The sequence below is a fragment of the Falco biarmicus genome, chromosome 4 (assembly GCF_023638135.1).
Source record: "Falco biarmicus isolate bFalBia1 chromosome 4, bFalBia1.pri, whole genome shotgun sequence".
NCBI classification, from domain to species: domain Eukaryota; kingdom Metazoa; phylum Chordata; class Aves; order Falconiformes; family Falconidae; genus Falco; species Falco biarmicus.
The window spans coordinates 15013574-15029466 of NC_079291.1; the positions used below are offsets into that span (position 1 = coordinate 15013574).

Sequence of the window (15893 nt, forward strand, 5' to 3'; positions counted from 1 at the left end):
CTTTGGGAAAAAATGGGATTGTCCCTTTCTCCACTTATCATGACATTAAAAGATGCAATTTTAATAACAATGTAATAGGGTTTACTTCTAGTTTCTGGCTCCTTAGAGCTTTCCTGTGTCTTCATTTCTCCCCTGTAACAGTGAATCAAAACTCTTTAAAATAAAATAAAATAAAAAAAGACAGTAAGAGTCTTAAGTACCTACTTGCCATCCAGTGTCAATTTATCACATTTTAGTAATAGCTAGAGAATGGAAGTTCAGAGAATAACCAAAACAAACTCATTTTAAAAAAAATGCCAGTAGCACCTTTTTAAACTTAGGGACAGAGGAGTCCACCCCTGCCAACTCTGTTGACATACTATGGGTTTAATATTGCTGGCAAGTGTTCACTATAGCTAACCAACTAGCTTACAAAGGAGAGCAGGGCAGTGGGTGATACACTGAAAACATGCACGTTGCTGTCCAAGATACATATAGCATCAGAATTGTTAAGGTGAAAAAGACCTTGAAGATCATCAAGTTCAACCATTAACCTAAGACTGCCAAGCCCACCACTAAACCACGTCCCTAAGTGCCACGTTTACTGGTCTTTTAAATACCTCCAGGGATGGTGACTCAACCACCTCCCTGGGCAGCCTGTTCCAATGCTTCACAACCCTTTTGGTGAAGAACTTTTTCCTAATATCCAGCCTAAACCTCCCCGGTGCTTCTTGAGACCGCTTCCTCTCCTCTCTACTATCCTGTCTTCTTTGTATCACTGGTCGCTTGGGAAAAGAGACCGACAGCCACCTCACTACAGCATCCTTACAGGTAGCTGTAGACAGTGGTAAGGTCTCCCCTGAGCCACCTTCTCTCCAGGCTAAATGACAATATAAGGAGAATAAATGAGTATTTCCACAAGCTGACTTCTGAACTGTGACTCATGTGAACTCATGCCACACAGGAGGACTCTGACATTCAAAAGCTGGAAGATAAGTGTTGCAATGCCCACTTTGATATCAGTGTATGAAAAATGCTGATGCAAATTACTAATGGGTGGAGAAGGAATGTGTACCCCACCCTTACACTATCAACTCATTTTCAGTGCTATTCTGCATTAAGTCCTTCTAATAGTGCAGGAATATTGACTTTCTAAAGACTAAGAGCCAGGTTTCCAACAGATACCAAACAATAAGCAGCTATGAAGGAGGGGAAAAGCTACATTGCATATGGTTCTGAAAATATACCTTCTAATCAGGAAAGAGTCAAAAGTGATTTTTAATATTTCCTATAAATACATACTCAGGAACTAGAAGAATATACCAGAATGAACACACATTTTTATGGGTTGCCACTGCAAAGTAAAATTGGCATATTTGCTGCAATCACTGCTCTGCATTAGCGGCGAAAGACATTTAACTTCCTTCAGGAAGCTTGCTAAGTGAGCTGCAATCCTTAAAGCACACAGATGCACATTCCTCATGCGAAGCTTGCACTAAGGTACAGATGGCCTTCAGCAACTTTGCAATCAAACGGCAAACACGCGAACTAGGAGCTCGTTTGAAGAAGGGTGAGGCTGGACACAACACAAACAAACCCTCATGTCCTGAGTCATTATTTCCAAGGAACTCCAATGTATTCAAATAATTCTAACCTTTCCTTATCAATAAAATTTTCCACAATTAACCACATTAATTTTGACCACAATTAACTAATAATAACAATGCTGCAAAGAGAGTCTCTGTAAGCAAACAAATCCTAAAAACAACACCTGAAACGGCAGCACTCGGATTTTAAATATGTTGAAGAAATGTGGGTGTTTTGGGGTGGGCTTTTCAGGGAGGGAAGATAAATTGGTCATTGAACATGTGCTTTGCTCAGTCAAGTAAAGTTAGCTTGTTAAATTTTCACAGGTTTTGCATGTTTCCCACTCTTTCAAAATCCCACCCAAATTATCTTCTGTCAACTCAACCAAAAGGACAGCATGTTACTTTTGCAAAAATGAAACAAAATGGGATGAAGTAGGAAAAAGCCTACCTGGAAATTCAGCAGGTGAGCAGAATAAAGAGGAAAGATACCTCCATACTGAAATACATAGAGGTAACATACAAGTACAAGTAGCTTAGGTCTGACTGAATAGAGAGTCAATGGAGGAATAAAGAACAAGAAGTGACATAGCAAAAAGCAGAAAACTAGGAAAATGGTATCAATGATTACATGAATATAAGCAAAATTCAACCATATTTATCAAGTATAGAGATACAGGACACAGAAGCAAAACAAGAACAACCTGAATGAGAATTTTAGCCCCATACCTATAGAGCAAGGGCTGTTTCAGAGGTTGGATGCAACAGGCATTTGTAAGATTCTCACAGATTTAGACAGCATTAGATGCCACAAGTCAGTATCCACCCAACACCCACAGTAACACCAGGGTTACTCTGTCCACAGGGCCAGAGACAAAAGAGGCTAATATATGAGGGAGACGATGATTCATCATAAATGCCCAACCGTCAGCTAAACTCCTGCTGTATGGGGTAAGATGTCATGGGAAGCGGATTTTAAGGAAAATGGTTGACTGTGCCACCCAAAGAGATGACAGAGGTGTGTTTGCAAGGTTACCCGTAATTAAGGTGCACAGAGAAGAAACATGGAGAACCAAGAACTCTTAAGAGCTGCAGCAGGGAATACAAAATATTCTTCTAATGCTACCTTAAAGGAGTGACTTAAAAAAAAAGGGAGTGGGGTGGTGGGGGGGGGAGCAGAGGGGAACCAGGACGCAGTCTTACATCTGTAAAGGCACAATATAGGCAAGGCAAGTAATCATTCTTACATTCTTAAAGTGGCTGAGAGGTCAAGGAGAACAAACCTTAACATTATTAATTATTGTTCAATGAAAAAGAAAGTTAGGGAGCTTGCTGATAATTATTTCAGTGCAGTGGAAAATAAAACAGAGAAAAGCTCCAAACAGTAACTGCAAACAGAACATGTGATCACGTGATGAAAAAATTTCAACGTGACCAGGAAGAAAATACAGGTAGGGGTTGAAAGTTAGAGAAGAGCAAAACCAGGATAAGGTGTGCTGGAATGACAAAGAGAGTGAGATAAAGTTGCTCAAGCAAACATAAAAGCAGTTAGAAGCTTCAGCATGTGTAACGAACAGGGCACACAGTGGGATTGGCAGGGAAAAAAGGAAAAAGCGCCATCTTCTCCACAAGAATTGCTGAAACTCAAGGCCCACAAAAGCAGGAGAAAAGAGCCAATTGCACATACACAAAGTCACCTGGAATTGTAGGCAATGAACTCTCAGGCATTAGCATGAAGTTGTTCAGCTAGAAATAAACGAGTAATGGAAGAAACCACAAGAAAAGTAATTTGAGCCAAAGTCAACCTGGACTTCTCTACAAAGCATTGTTCATTGAGAGGATTAAAAAAATGGCTAAAGAAAGAGGCAGGGGGAGAAGGCTATTCATAAAGATTTCTATGGGTATCTATTTATCTGTTTATTTAGTTGTTTGGTAGTTTGTGGGGGGGGGGGGGGTTTGCATTGTTTTTTTCATCCGAGTTGCATTACATGTGGGGTTTTTTAAGAATCTATTTGGTTTTGTCTAAAACACCCAAACATCTAGATGAACCTAGACTTTTATACTGCTTCCTTTCATGATAGATGTCTACAAAAGTTTTATCTTTTCTTCTTTTATCATTGGTTCTGTCAATCTCAAAGTCTGAGGTGAAAATAGCTACTTCCCTACCCAAGTACACACCCAGCTCTTTCCCCTTCGCATTCCACCTACGCAATATATTTAATTAATGCCAAGTAAGGTGACAACCGTTGCTCATATTATAAAATGTTATACTTGAAAATTATTTAAAAAGCACAGTGTAACAGTTGTTATTTACAGAAGTTTAATTTTATTGTAATGCTATTCAAACAGTATGACATTTTATTGTCTTATTTCCATCTACTCCTACCAAAAATAAACTCTGTAGGGGACCTTACCTAAAGGGATTAATTCATTACTCCAACCCTAGAAAGTCTTTGTAAAGATTTATAAATGGCAAATTTTGAGCATGTTAATTTTTTTGCAAGGTATTAAAAAAAAATAACTGCCACCAAACCCAATTTGAAGACATCATTACTCTGTTGGTTCATTAAATCTGAAGTAACAGTGAGAGTCACTTTTTTACCTATTAAGTTAAATGATAGCATTATAGCCTGATGTAATTTTAGAGGGCTTTTTTTCTCTGAAGAGCAAGAAACCACATGCTGCTGAAATAGTTATTAAAAAAAGGAAAACAGATGAAGTCACATCTTTTACATGGAAATCTGAGTCTCAGCAGCTCTGATAAAAAAATGTATGAACAAATTAATCAGAAAAATAATACTGTAGGATAGTATCTTGTGAGGTTTCCAATTAGTTTCAATGTACCACCAACTCTCCTCTGTTACATTTACCAAAAAGGGTGAACTGGGTGGGATTCACAAATTGAATGCATGCATACATCTGAGCTCCAGAGAGTTCATGTATAGCAGAGAAATGAGCTCTTTAACTATCTTCATCTTGTCCTAAAATAGATATTCAAAACAGGTCAGCTGAGCCGCAACTGCCTATCACTCTCTACAGAATATAAAAAGACTCTCAGGCAAATGACTCTGGTATTGACAAATACATGGCAGAAAAATCAAACATCAATCAAGAGACAGGCATCTCTTATAATATGCCATCTGCTCCAGGTTTTTGGAAAAGCTCCATTTTCTTCTATAAAAATTTCTTTTGTCTCCCACTACGATTAGAATACCTTTTTCCATCAACAGGAAAAAGGTCAATACCATTTCAAACCCAAGTTAATGTGCCAGTATTGAAGGCCAAAGACTGTGCCTTCCACTGCACCTCTCAAATCCTTTTCTTGTGTACTTCAACTGGGAGAAGCAAAAGAACATTAACCCCGTAAAGGCTCCAAGAAACCCTGGAGGGCTACCACTCACCTGAGAGGCTGAGACAGGACTGACAGCACTATGCTTCCATCATGTAAGAAGTAATATTTTAATAATTTTTAAAAAAATAGTAATTTTAAGAAAGTATTATGCCTTACCTACCGGAGAAATGGTTTCCCTATGAGACATTAAACGCTGCTTTCTCTTTGAGGAGACCTTCCCAAACACTTCAAGCAGCCAGCACGCACATACTCAGGTCTCAGGTCATGGAAGAAGTACGCTGGGTGGCGGCTCAGCGCTCACAGGAAAACTCGTAAGCCCAGAATCAGAGCAACCACTAGTGCTCCTGAGGCCCTGATCCCACAAAGGATTTAAATGCTTGCCTAACACCTGTTGCTTATTCCACTACCATGGAACTCCCATAGTTTCTCCAGTGCAGCACACACCTTAAGACAGAACTGATGAGCAGATCGGCTCTTCACTCAGACATTCAGGCATACCACACCTCTGCATAGCAACGCTTTGACCAGACAAAGGACCATAAAAATGAACAATAAAAAGGTTATCTGCATTTAACCTGGGGGGTGGGGGTGGGGGGGGGGGGGGCGGTGTAGAAATCAGCTACTGCTTTTAATGGCAGCATAACTGTTCTATTTCTAAAGCTTCTAAAACCAGGCCAACTCAGCTTGTTACATCATGCAGATTAATCAGATGCTACAGTATTTACTAGGGTTAAACCTAGGATAAAGGTTACATAATGGATTAAATCCAATTTAAAGTGGTCAGATCTTTCAAATAAATACACACCTTTCCTCTTTGAATACCTGGACTCCTGTAATCAATTAAACATAAGAGAAGTTTAACAAGTTTCTGAAATGGCATTCAGTTCCAAGATCTAGTACAGAGAAATAAATGGAAGCACATACCACTGAAAAGACCATAAAAACACATTCAAAATTTTGTCACAATTATCTTTACTCTTTACGTCCCCTCTGATACTGTTATCAAATCACTACAAAATATCTTTGTGTAACACATACTTACAACATCCCCATGGCCTACTCTCCTTTCTGCTCTTTGCTTCACTTTGATCTTGAACTTGTCTTGTTTAAACCAAGCTCTCCCACCAGAATAAAATCCATATATAACTACTGCTTTCCCAAAGGCTGCATTTTCTTTTACAGGTTATCACTGAATGCCATCAATGAGAAATCTTGATTTTTCCACTCTGCAGAGAATACAGTTTTAGCCATTCCCTATTCTTCCTCATGTGCCTTCTGTCAGAAGTCTGATGAAAACATTCAGTACTCTGATAAAGAAATAATCACCCAAGCAAACATTAGAAAAATTGGAGAAGGCCCAGAAGATAGTTTTCCAATTCAAAAAGTTAACCTGCTCACTTTTAGGAAACTCCAGTTTCAAACGTCTTTCACAGACAAATAACCAGTGAGAAAACACATACTGCCTATTAACACATTAAATATATACATATTACAGCATATTGGTAGTGCAGAAAAAACAGACTTAAAACTCAAACCAGTACAGAATCTTACAGTAAATGTATTTAATTTTAGCTCAATACATACAGTTATCATTTCAAATACCACTGCCCCTGCCCAAAGGTTGCTCATACAGTACATACACTCCTCTGCCACTCCCTTTGAAAAAAAGAAAGCTATACGGCTGAGTCTCTTGTAGCACGCTCACAAGAGATGTTCAGCTGCAACAGAAATGCAGGCATCTCCACTACACCAGGGTACCTTTTTCTAGGTATTTCATTTTTTAAACCCTTGAATAATGATGCTCCAATCTTACAAGCTCCAAATTCTGCAACAAGAGACTACAAATAAATATTTACCATCTGTGCATTCCTCATAATACCAGTCCAGTTCATAATAATCTGCTTCAATAAATTTCTGCATAGTCAGTATCCTTCAACAACATAGACGAGATTTGACTTCTCTGCTAAGGTCAAGTGAAATGCAGCCATGCCTTCCTGCCTTGGCGAAATACCACAGCGCAAGGAAGCTCACAGGAAGCTGAAAATAAGCTGCACATCTTCAACGAGGCAACTAAAATAAAAAGGGGGGTGCGGAGGGTGTATTTGGAAAATATAAAAATAAAATAAAAACCAGAAAAAGGATGCAGAAGGGAAAAGCAGATGCCCTGGCGGCTCCTCTAATAAAGAAGCTCTGCACAGGAGCCTTGGATGGGTGTTAACAAAATCATCCTATCGAAAGGCTGATGCGCTGACGTAGGGGACACACACCACCACCGCCTGGCTGATTCTAACTCATTCCTTTCCTCCCTAGTCTCCACATCTCTTTCAGTCTAACATGTTGCTATGGAGACGAGCTGGCACCAGAAGCAATGCAGAGATAAAGAAAATGCATTTTGCTTTTCTGGCTTTATGGACTAGAAGTACCCCTCCATGCTGGAAGCAAAAATCCTTGCTCAGAAAGATGATACAACTCTCTGCTGACTGCTCACTGAACAGCACCATCATGCCATCACAATTCACCGGTTACATGCAGTACATTAATAATGAAAATCTAGTCCATTACTACTCTCCTCCCCGATCTGATAAAAGCCTGCCTTCCCCATGGAAAATTAAGCTACGTTACAGCTTTGTTACGCTATTCTGGGCTGATATAATAGAATCCTTTATGCATCTTGTTATTGCAAAAGTGGTAAACAAAAAAATGAAAGAATCAGAAACATCAGGACAGCAATACATTTCCCTTTGCAATAAAGCTAATCTGTTTCTACTTTTGCCCTGTCCATGAACGACTGACCCTTTTTTGGGTTTGTGTTTTTTTTTCTTCCCAAGCATCTGAGCTTCACAGCTGAAAACAAGAGGTTAGGACAAACTTTCACTACTCTATTCCTAAAAATGTTGAAGACTGTCACACAGATTAGCTTAATGTCTGTATTCAGTGTTTTGGAAATGAAAGAGAAGACTTTATTTTTGCAGCACAAAATAGAATTGTTTAAGCTATTAGAAGAAAATCCGTCTGAGAAAGAGATGGTGTTAAATCATCACCAAACAGCGATTCAATAAGCATGTCTGAATCTGAGCAGGTACAGTTACCAAAGGCACTGACATCCATTTTGTACATAACAGCCACATAGTCTTCAGCCCTTTCTCCTCCTTTTTTAGGAAACTGTATTCCTTTATGAACACCAGTAGAATCACATATGTTAATAACACAAGGTAGTAGGCCATACTGGGTCTGAGTAAGGAGGTGTCTGCCCAGCCAAAGGCTCCATCTACAAGAACAGCCATGAGCGGGTAAAGGAGAACCAGCCAATACTTCCCTCAACTGCCCTCCCAACCTCCAATTTTTCCAGCTTCAGAGACAGCCTGATACAGATACAGTGTCTAGTTTTAGCAGTTCTTGATGGACTTTCCCTGTCTATTCTTGCGCCCGTATACATTTTCAGAACCTCCAACATCCTCTTGCAAGGAGTTCCACACATCTACTATTCATGATATAAGAAGCCCTCACCTTCTGCTTTGCAACTCAATTTTACTAACTTAATTCACTGCTTCCAGCTCTGAAATCTGAATGCTCAATCTCTCCTTTCCAATCACTCATGATTTCGCGGATTTCTATTAAGCTCACTCTCAGTCATGTCTTCTCTATGTTGTTACCACATATTTTACTCCCTGACTGGTACCACTTTGCTCTATGTAACAGCAATATTTAAGACATAGTCAAGCTATGCAAAGGAAAATACATACATTTCATGACCGCATTAGTATTTCAACTTTTCTGGTATAAAAATTAACACTGCAGTAATTCTGAGGTTGGGAATTGCTACATCCCTTTTATAGATTGATAGCTGAAGCACAGATTAACACATCGGTTCATGCATCTGCCAAACATTTTTCAGTGGCAGTTGAGCATGCTATTCACTCAGCTCCAAAGTTCCAGGTGACAGCCAAACTCAAATACACCTTTGTTTGCAGGCACATTACTTCCACTGGAAAATAACATGTTTCTAAGTCGGGGTGTGTCAGGGTGTCTGTGTGTCGGGGTGTAGAAATCCCTGTGTTCATCCTACAATATTGTAACCTATTTGGCAATATGCACAAGATTCCCCTCTACTCAGCACCGGTGAGGCCACACCTGGGGTACTATGTCTGGTTAGGGTTCCCCAGTGTTAAGAGAGAGATGGAGCTACTGGAGGCAGAGTCCAGCAAAGGGCCACAAAGGCCAAGGAATCAAAGCATCTCTCCTATGAGGAAAGGCTGAGGGAGCTGGGACTGTTCAGCCAGGAGATGAGAGCGCTCAGGGGGATCTTACCAATGTGTATAAATATCTGAACAGAGGCTGCAAAGATGACAGATGCAGGCTCTTTTCAGTGATGCCCAGAGGCATCTAGCACAAACTGAAACACAGGTGGGTCATGCTGCACATAAGAATTTGTGGTTGGTTTGTTGTTTTTTTTTTTTTTTTTTTTTTAAATAGAAGGGTGACTGAGCACTGTCACAGCCTGCTTAGGGGACACTCTTTGAGCAGGAGGATTGGACCAGATGACTTGCAGAGGTCACTTCCACGCTCAACCATTCTGCTCTTCTGTGATTTTGTAGTTCAAGGGCCTCCACCCATTTACTTAATTTTTTTAATTGCCACTGACTAAGATCTTTGAACTTTTTTCATTATACAAAACACTCATTTTTAACTTCCTAGGCAGTAGGAACAAGGGCACATGGTTTCAGACCACTGTGAACTTCAAAGCTTCATAGAGACTGGAAGTGCTAGAGCTCTTCCGCAAATACAGTTCCCCCTTGCCCCTGTGAGATGTTCTTGGCTGGGCAGCAAATTGAAGCCCATGTTTCTAAACCACTGGTTTTGTCCAACTTTATTTACTCTTAGGACCCTGTCTGTTCTCCTTCATAGGCCAGCATTAGGCACCTGGGGCCAAGGCCTGCAGCTCTCCTGCAGTCAGTCTCCAGATGAAGAGGTCTAATGTTGGTACTTCAGTTATTACTGGTGGTCAACTGAGTTGGTGTAATACCCAAATGAAGTCAGTCAACCTGCTCTAGGCTGGAAGCACTGTGATTCTTGGGTGGCTAATTCAAAGCTAAGAAGCACACCCTTAACCAAGGCACTGCCATATTTACTGGCGCTTCTCCCTCATTTACAGGATACCAAAATGCAAAGTCAACAAGAATTGAACAGTCTGCATCTGAGCTCTGGCTGCCACAGCTTTTGCCCCTCTGTACCCACCACAGGTCAGGAAATCTTAACGTCTTCTTAACTTCTACCCTTGTACATGAAAAGCGCAGAGATCATAATGATTTCCCCACAGAGGCTCCCCCTGTTACAATGCTTTTGCATCAAGCTAACCTTACCTCTTGAAATCTAGAGGCACACTGAAATAACAAGGGTCTGAAAAACAAAACTTATTTGCATTTTGACAGAGACTGTGTTATTTTTGGCTTTATTTTGCTGATCAGATTTTTGTTACACCCAATACTGATGTGAAAGCAACACAATAAGCATACATGAACTTCAAGTAGGTAAGTCACAAAGGATTATATAAAAGCCACTGAAAGCCTTTGGACAAAGTCATACAAATTATCTTTAAACAAATCACATTTCAAATAGCGCAACCTTTTTTGCCAAATGTGATCATTCTGCCGTCACAATGTGCCATCTTGAAACAGGAACGTGACAAGGCAATCCAGCCCTAGCTCAGTCTTGCCTTGTGAGTATGCATAACTGAAATTCTGCAAGAACTGCACACGCTATTAAACGCAATTAAGGCTACACTGTTAAAATACTGTCAGAGAAAAATAAAGGTTCCTATGGCAACATTAACTCAATTGCTCTGCATATAAGCTATTTGTTCCACTTGTATTATTTTTGTCCAAAAGGTAATTTCAGTCTGGTAATGCTATTAAACAAGCATTTAAAATACAAACACTGGCTACAAGCTTAAATTGCTGCAGGGACTCTCTCCTTTTTAATTCCTGACATTTTAAACAAAGGAAATCTTCAACACGACAGAATTTTCATCTTACTGTCTTCCCCCCGGCACACACCCCCCCTTTCCAATGAGACGGGATAGAAACAGCTCAAGGTGGGGGTTTGGGGCTTCTTGTTCATTTTAATGATATTTTTCTACAGATTTGATTGGAAACATTGGTATAATGCAGAAAGGCATTCTTCTTCTGTGAAGAAAATCACTTGTGTGGTCAAATGACTTCAGAACTCCTCAAGAGACTTGGAAATATGGGATAAGTGTATGGCCTTCCCAGCATGAAAACAGAAACCCTTGACAGACAGAATACTACATATCCAGATATCCACATGCAAGCATCCCTTCAATTATATAAGAAAGTGTAGCTTCATAAAGTGGGAGCTGGAAGGGTTGTCAAGTTGTCAACATGAAAGTCTGACCAGGCTGACAAATCAGTTGCATCCTTGCAGAACCTACTTTCAGCCTCTGCAGCCCTACTTTTCCTTCCTACAGCTATAAACCAGATTCACCTTATGTAAAACTTATCAGAACACATTTTTCTTTAGACTGCTTCTACCAACATTGAACCTCTGTGTATTCACATCTCCATATTACAACACTATTTCTGAGATTTTTATGTGTTTTTTTTACTTACCTAAACATTCATATAAAACTTAAGGTTAAGAAAGATTTCAGATAATAGATTTGTGACTAAAAGGAATCTGCTTTTTCCTATTCCAAAGCTAAATACAGTTGTTCACATGCATTCAACATTCTCTTCCAGCTGCTAGATTTTGCTCCATTTTTTCTATGGTTAATTTCAAAGCAAGCAAACAAACAAAAACCCACCACTTTTACTTGTTCTCCACAGAGCAAAATATGCAGACTGATAAAAAATTCTGGTAGCCAACTGTGATCACCTAGACTGAGCACTCCTCAAGTTTGCAGTTACAAAGGGGTTTTATTAAGCAGAAAAGTTGGCTTGAAAAAGCTTTTAAGCCCTCTCCTCCTTCCTTTTTGCTAGAATAAATCCATACCATAGGTTAACACTGATCTGCCTAAATTAACCAGGCTACAAAATTCACACAATTCCTTTCCCTTGTTTGAAGAGAATTTTTGACTAAGGTAATTGCAACTACCTCATTTATAAACATGGCCTCTCAAGAAAGTTGGAGGAGAACACTCGAGGATGCAGCGAACCATGTTGCAAGGGTGCAAAGCAGCAGCAAGTCATCTCTGCTAGCAAATAAAGTATACAAAGAGTGTCACTGCAAACTATGTCACTATAAATCATGAGTTCCCATGCTTGGTCATTCTCAGCTTTCTCCTCCAAACCTTTTCCAGTTCCAGGAGGATCCTCTGAAACTGAACACCAGAGCTGGATGGAGTATTTCCCTGACAGCTGCAACAGTGCATTACCTCCCATTTGATTAACTCTGGGTCACATTTCTTCTTTTGGCTGCAGCATCACATCAGGATGTTCAGATAATTAAACACCATATCCTTTCATTATTTTCTACAGTTGCCACCACTCAGGATAAAGTTGTCCATTAACATCACCTGGAGCCCTTTCCATCAGAGGAGCAGCTGTACAGACCATCACTATGCAATGCATATTGTTAACAGTCAGGGTTGCCATAATACTTACTTTGCAAATTGACATTTTTAACTGACTTTAAAAAACAAGTAAGTTAAAGAACATTAGAAAGGAAAGCAAGCATATTTACAAGTCCAAATGATTTTCAAGGACAGGCTGGCATGCTGTTCTTTCTAAACTGGAATCTCATTTACTGAAGTGAAGAGTTACTGGTGTTTCACCTTCTAAAAGAACAGTTGAACAGCAGTCATTCTGTGACTTGCACACTTAGTCAGAGCAACAACTCTGCAACTTTAGACAGAGACTCCTCCACTATAGTTATTTTGCTTAGCAAGATGTCACTGTGGCTTGCTCAATCTGAAAAGTGGAACCAGAGCAGTGAAAAGCATTGTTATCAGCAGCTTTCAGAATTGGTATTTAGAAAAATGGGTGCTTCAGATTTGATCAACTCTCCTTTGTCAAAATGGAATTGCTATTCAGGGCTTCAAAATGGTACTAGTACTTCCTGCCGATGGGACAGAGCTGGTCCCTTCCAACACCATAAGGGTGTTTAAACACTGACCTCACCTGGTAGACAAAAGACCCTTCTGATGCAGAGAAGAATCTAACTTCTCCCACTGAAACAAAATGATTTAACATGAGACATGGGCAGACAGATGAAATGAAGTTACTTAAGGACAAAAACCTATTTTCCACATGAGAAGATTATTTCTCCCTTCCCCCAAATTATTACTGAGGAGTACTATATTTGCACGTGTATAAAATCAAAATAGATATGGTCTTCAGCAACCTACCTGCAAAACCAGCTGCACAGGTTAATTAAGGTATCACTGGGCATACTCAAATGCTCTAAATGAGACCATGACAGCGAGAAACAGACATTTAAGAGAATACACCCCTATCCAGCATAAAGCAAACGAAGAATAAAGCTTTAAAGAATCAAATTTGTAAACTGTTCACCATTTAGAAATAATGTAAACTACAATCTCTGATTTCTGTTGTTATATTTCTCCTGGAGACAACAAGAATATTTGTTGAGCTTAACATCACTCTTGATTGGATAGACTAAAATATTACAGCAGCATGGTTATGACCTATTTTTCTAACAAGGAGGTGAAAAAAGCCGCTGACAGTCATGATTGCAGCTTCCTGGGAGAGGAAAGGAATGCAAGTTGCATTACACTGAAGGAATACAGAATCAGGGAGCCCAGAACCGGACCCAGCACTCCAGGTGTGACCCCACCAGTACCAAGTAGAGAGGAACAGTCACCTCCCTCCACCTGCTAGCAACACTCCTCCTAATACAAGATACCATTAGCCGCCTTTGCAGCACGGGCATGTTGCTGGCTCATGTTCCACTTGATGTCCACCAGGCCCTTTTCTGCAAGGCTGCCTTCCAGCCAGGCACACACCGTGCATGGCGTTGCTCCTCCCCAGATGCAGGACTTGGCACCTCCCTCTGCTGACTTGCACAAGCTCTTACTGACTCACCTCTCCAGCTCATCAAGGTCCCTGGAGTCACTTCTCTGGAGTGTCTCAGCAGCTCCTCGGGGATCCTGTCTAGGTCTCTCAACCCCCCTAATGCTGCGCAGCCTGCTGAATTCCTCTCAGCTTCTCTGCCTGGAGATAGCTCTTCACCTGCAGCAAGCCTCCTGTGTAAAAGGCGGCCATCTCTCCCTACCTCAGGGAGAGGCCCCAGGCACTCCCAGCAGCCTGGGACTTGCAGGGCTGCATCCACCATCTGAAGTTCTGTCTGGGTTCCAGTATCTGCCCTGGCAGGGACAGGTGGTCCAAAACCTGTGGAATGCACCCTGTGGCACAACGCCACCATACCTGAAAGTTTAGGCTGTTCATCACTCAATGAGGGCCCCTTCTTTGCACCTTCCACACAAAGCGCTGCATGCTAGCTGCACTCCGGGCCTGGCTGCCACCTAGGGCTCTCCCAAGCACCACCTAAAAGGGTGACTGACCATCCCTAACCAGCAGCAGCTGCAATGAAGGCTCCGAGCACCCCTGGATCAAGGGCACCTGACAGTTCCTCGGGCCCATATCCCCGTGGCTCCACATACCTTGGGCAGCAGCAGGCACCCTCAAGTATCTCAGAGGGTTCCCAGATGATCCTGGGCCCTGTCCTCATAAGCTGCCAAGGCAGAACCCAGACTCAGGCAAGCTGCTGTGTCTGGTGGCTGTGCCTGGAAAGCTGTGCCCTAGGCCTGGCTCTTACAGACCTCTCCCCAGCCGCCAGCTGAAAGCGTGCCCTAAGCTGGGGGCGGGGAGATGGAGCATCACTTTGCTGTATCATATATTTGTGCAGCTTTATTTTAAACTGCCTTAAAAGGCACTCCGCCTCCAGAGTTTAATGAGACTGGTGAGGTAACATTTGATTTATTTGATTATGCTTTAGGTCAGATCAGCTTTATTTTGTTAATTTTGTAGGGGCTGGCTCAGCCTTCTGTCTGAAGCATATAAAGAAAATGAAAAAGATGTGCTTTGGAATTTCAGAATGTAAAAGAACAGCTACAGCACTAATACACTGTTCAGCTCCTCCCAAAAGTTATCTTCATCCAAGTGTGAAGACTCCATTTCCCAACTGCCATTGTTGGGAATTTTCATTTCATTTTATTATATATATTAAATTTTAAGAACTAATTCTCTAGATTGCCTATTCCCAGGTTATAGCTTAAGTTCCCCCCAAAAGTTGCTAAAAAATTAAAACGCTTGGATATTTAAATATTCCTCTTTCCACCACCAATATCCTCAAAAATTAGCTGAAAAGGAGGTCTAAGTAGCCTTGTGTCCATGCTCAAATGACACTGCTCAGCAGATTCTGTGACTGCTGGCCTTTGCGGTTGGGGACTGAACTCAGGATCTCAAAAACAAAAAGGAACAGGAAGACAGAAAATCTGCTCTAACAAGCCACGGCAGTATAGCTAAGGGTCACTGTTGACTGTTATCCTGCATGGATCAACACAGAAGGAAACTCATCACATTTCCACCAGCTGGTTATAAACCAGCATTAATCTTAGCATGTAGTCCAGAAATTGCAAGGACATTCTTCATAAGTCATTCAGGAATCAAATGCCCTTCTTTATTGCTCAGATTTCAAACCTCGCATATTCATACCGAACAGTTACAATGACAATATTCAGTATGTAATCTTCATGAAGCTTAAGAGAATACTATTAAAAGTCAAAAGCTAGGTTTTAAAATTCAAAGCATAACTTCTGTTGTAAAGTCATCTGAATTCCAATCAAAATCAGCGAGTTGTCTAAAAGGAATCCCGTAGGAATGACATAGCCAGCTGTAATCAGTATTTGGCCTAAAAGTTTTGATGTAGGTTGTGGAGGAAGATTTAAGACAAAGGATCCAAACATTCCTCTGGCGCATAGTCTTCTTTTCCACTACAGA

General features: G+C 40.8%; 1 protein-coding gene across 8 annotated transcripts in view; it reads right to left on the reverse strand.

Annotated features, from left to right (window-relative positions):
* The window catches only part of TRAK1 (trafficking kinesin protein 1), a 140923-nt gene that overhangs the window by 52731 nt on the left and 72299 nt on the right, over nt 1-15893 (reverse strand). Inside the window, exon 1 of one of the 8 annotated variants that reach the window (XM_056334478.1) lies at nt 6774-7097. The exons of 5 other annotated variants lie outside the window; for them this stretch is intronic. In XM_056334478.1, the coding sequence (XP_056190453.1) occupies nt 6774-6837 (64 nt within the window). In that variant the 5' untranslated portion in view covers nt 6838-7097. Of the gene's footprint in view, nt 1-5073; nt 5182-6773; nt 7098-15893 lie in introns of those variants that run through there. 2 more of the 8 variants (XM_056334482.1, XM_056334479.1) reach the window with 2 other exon arrangements.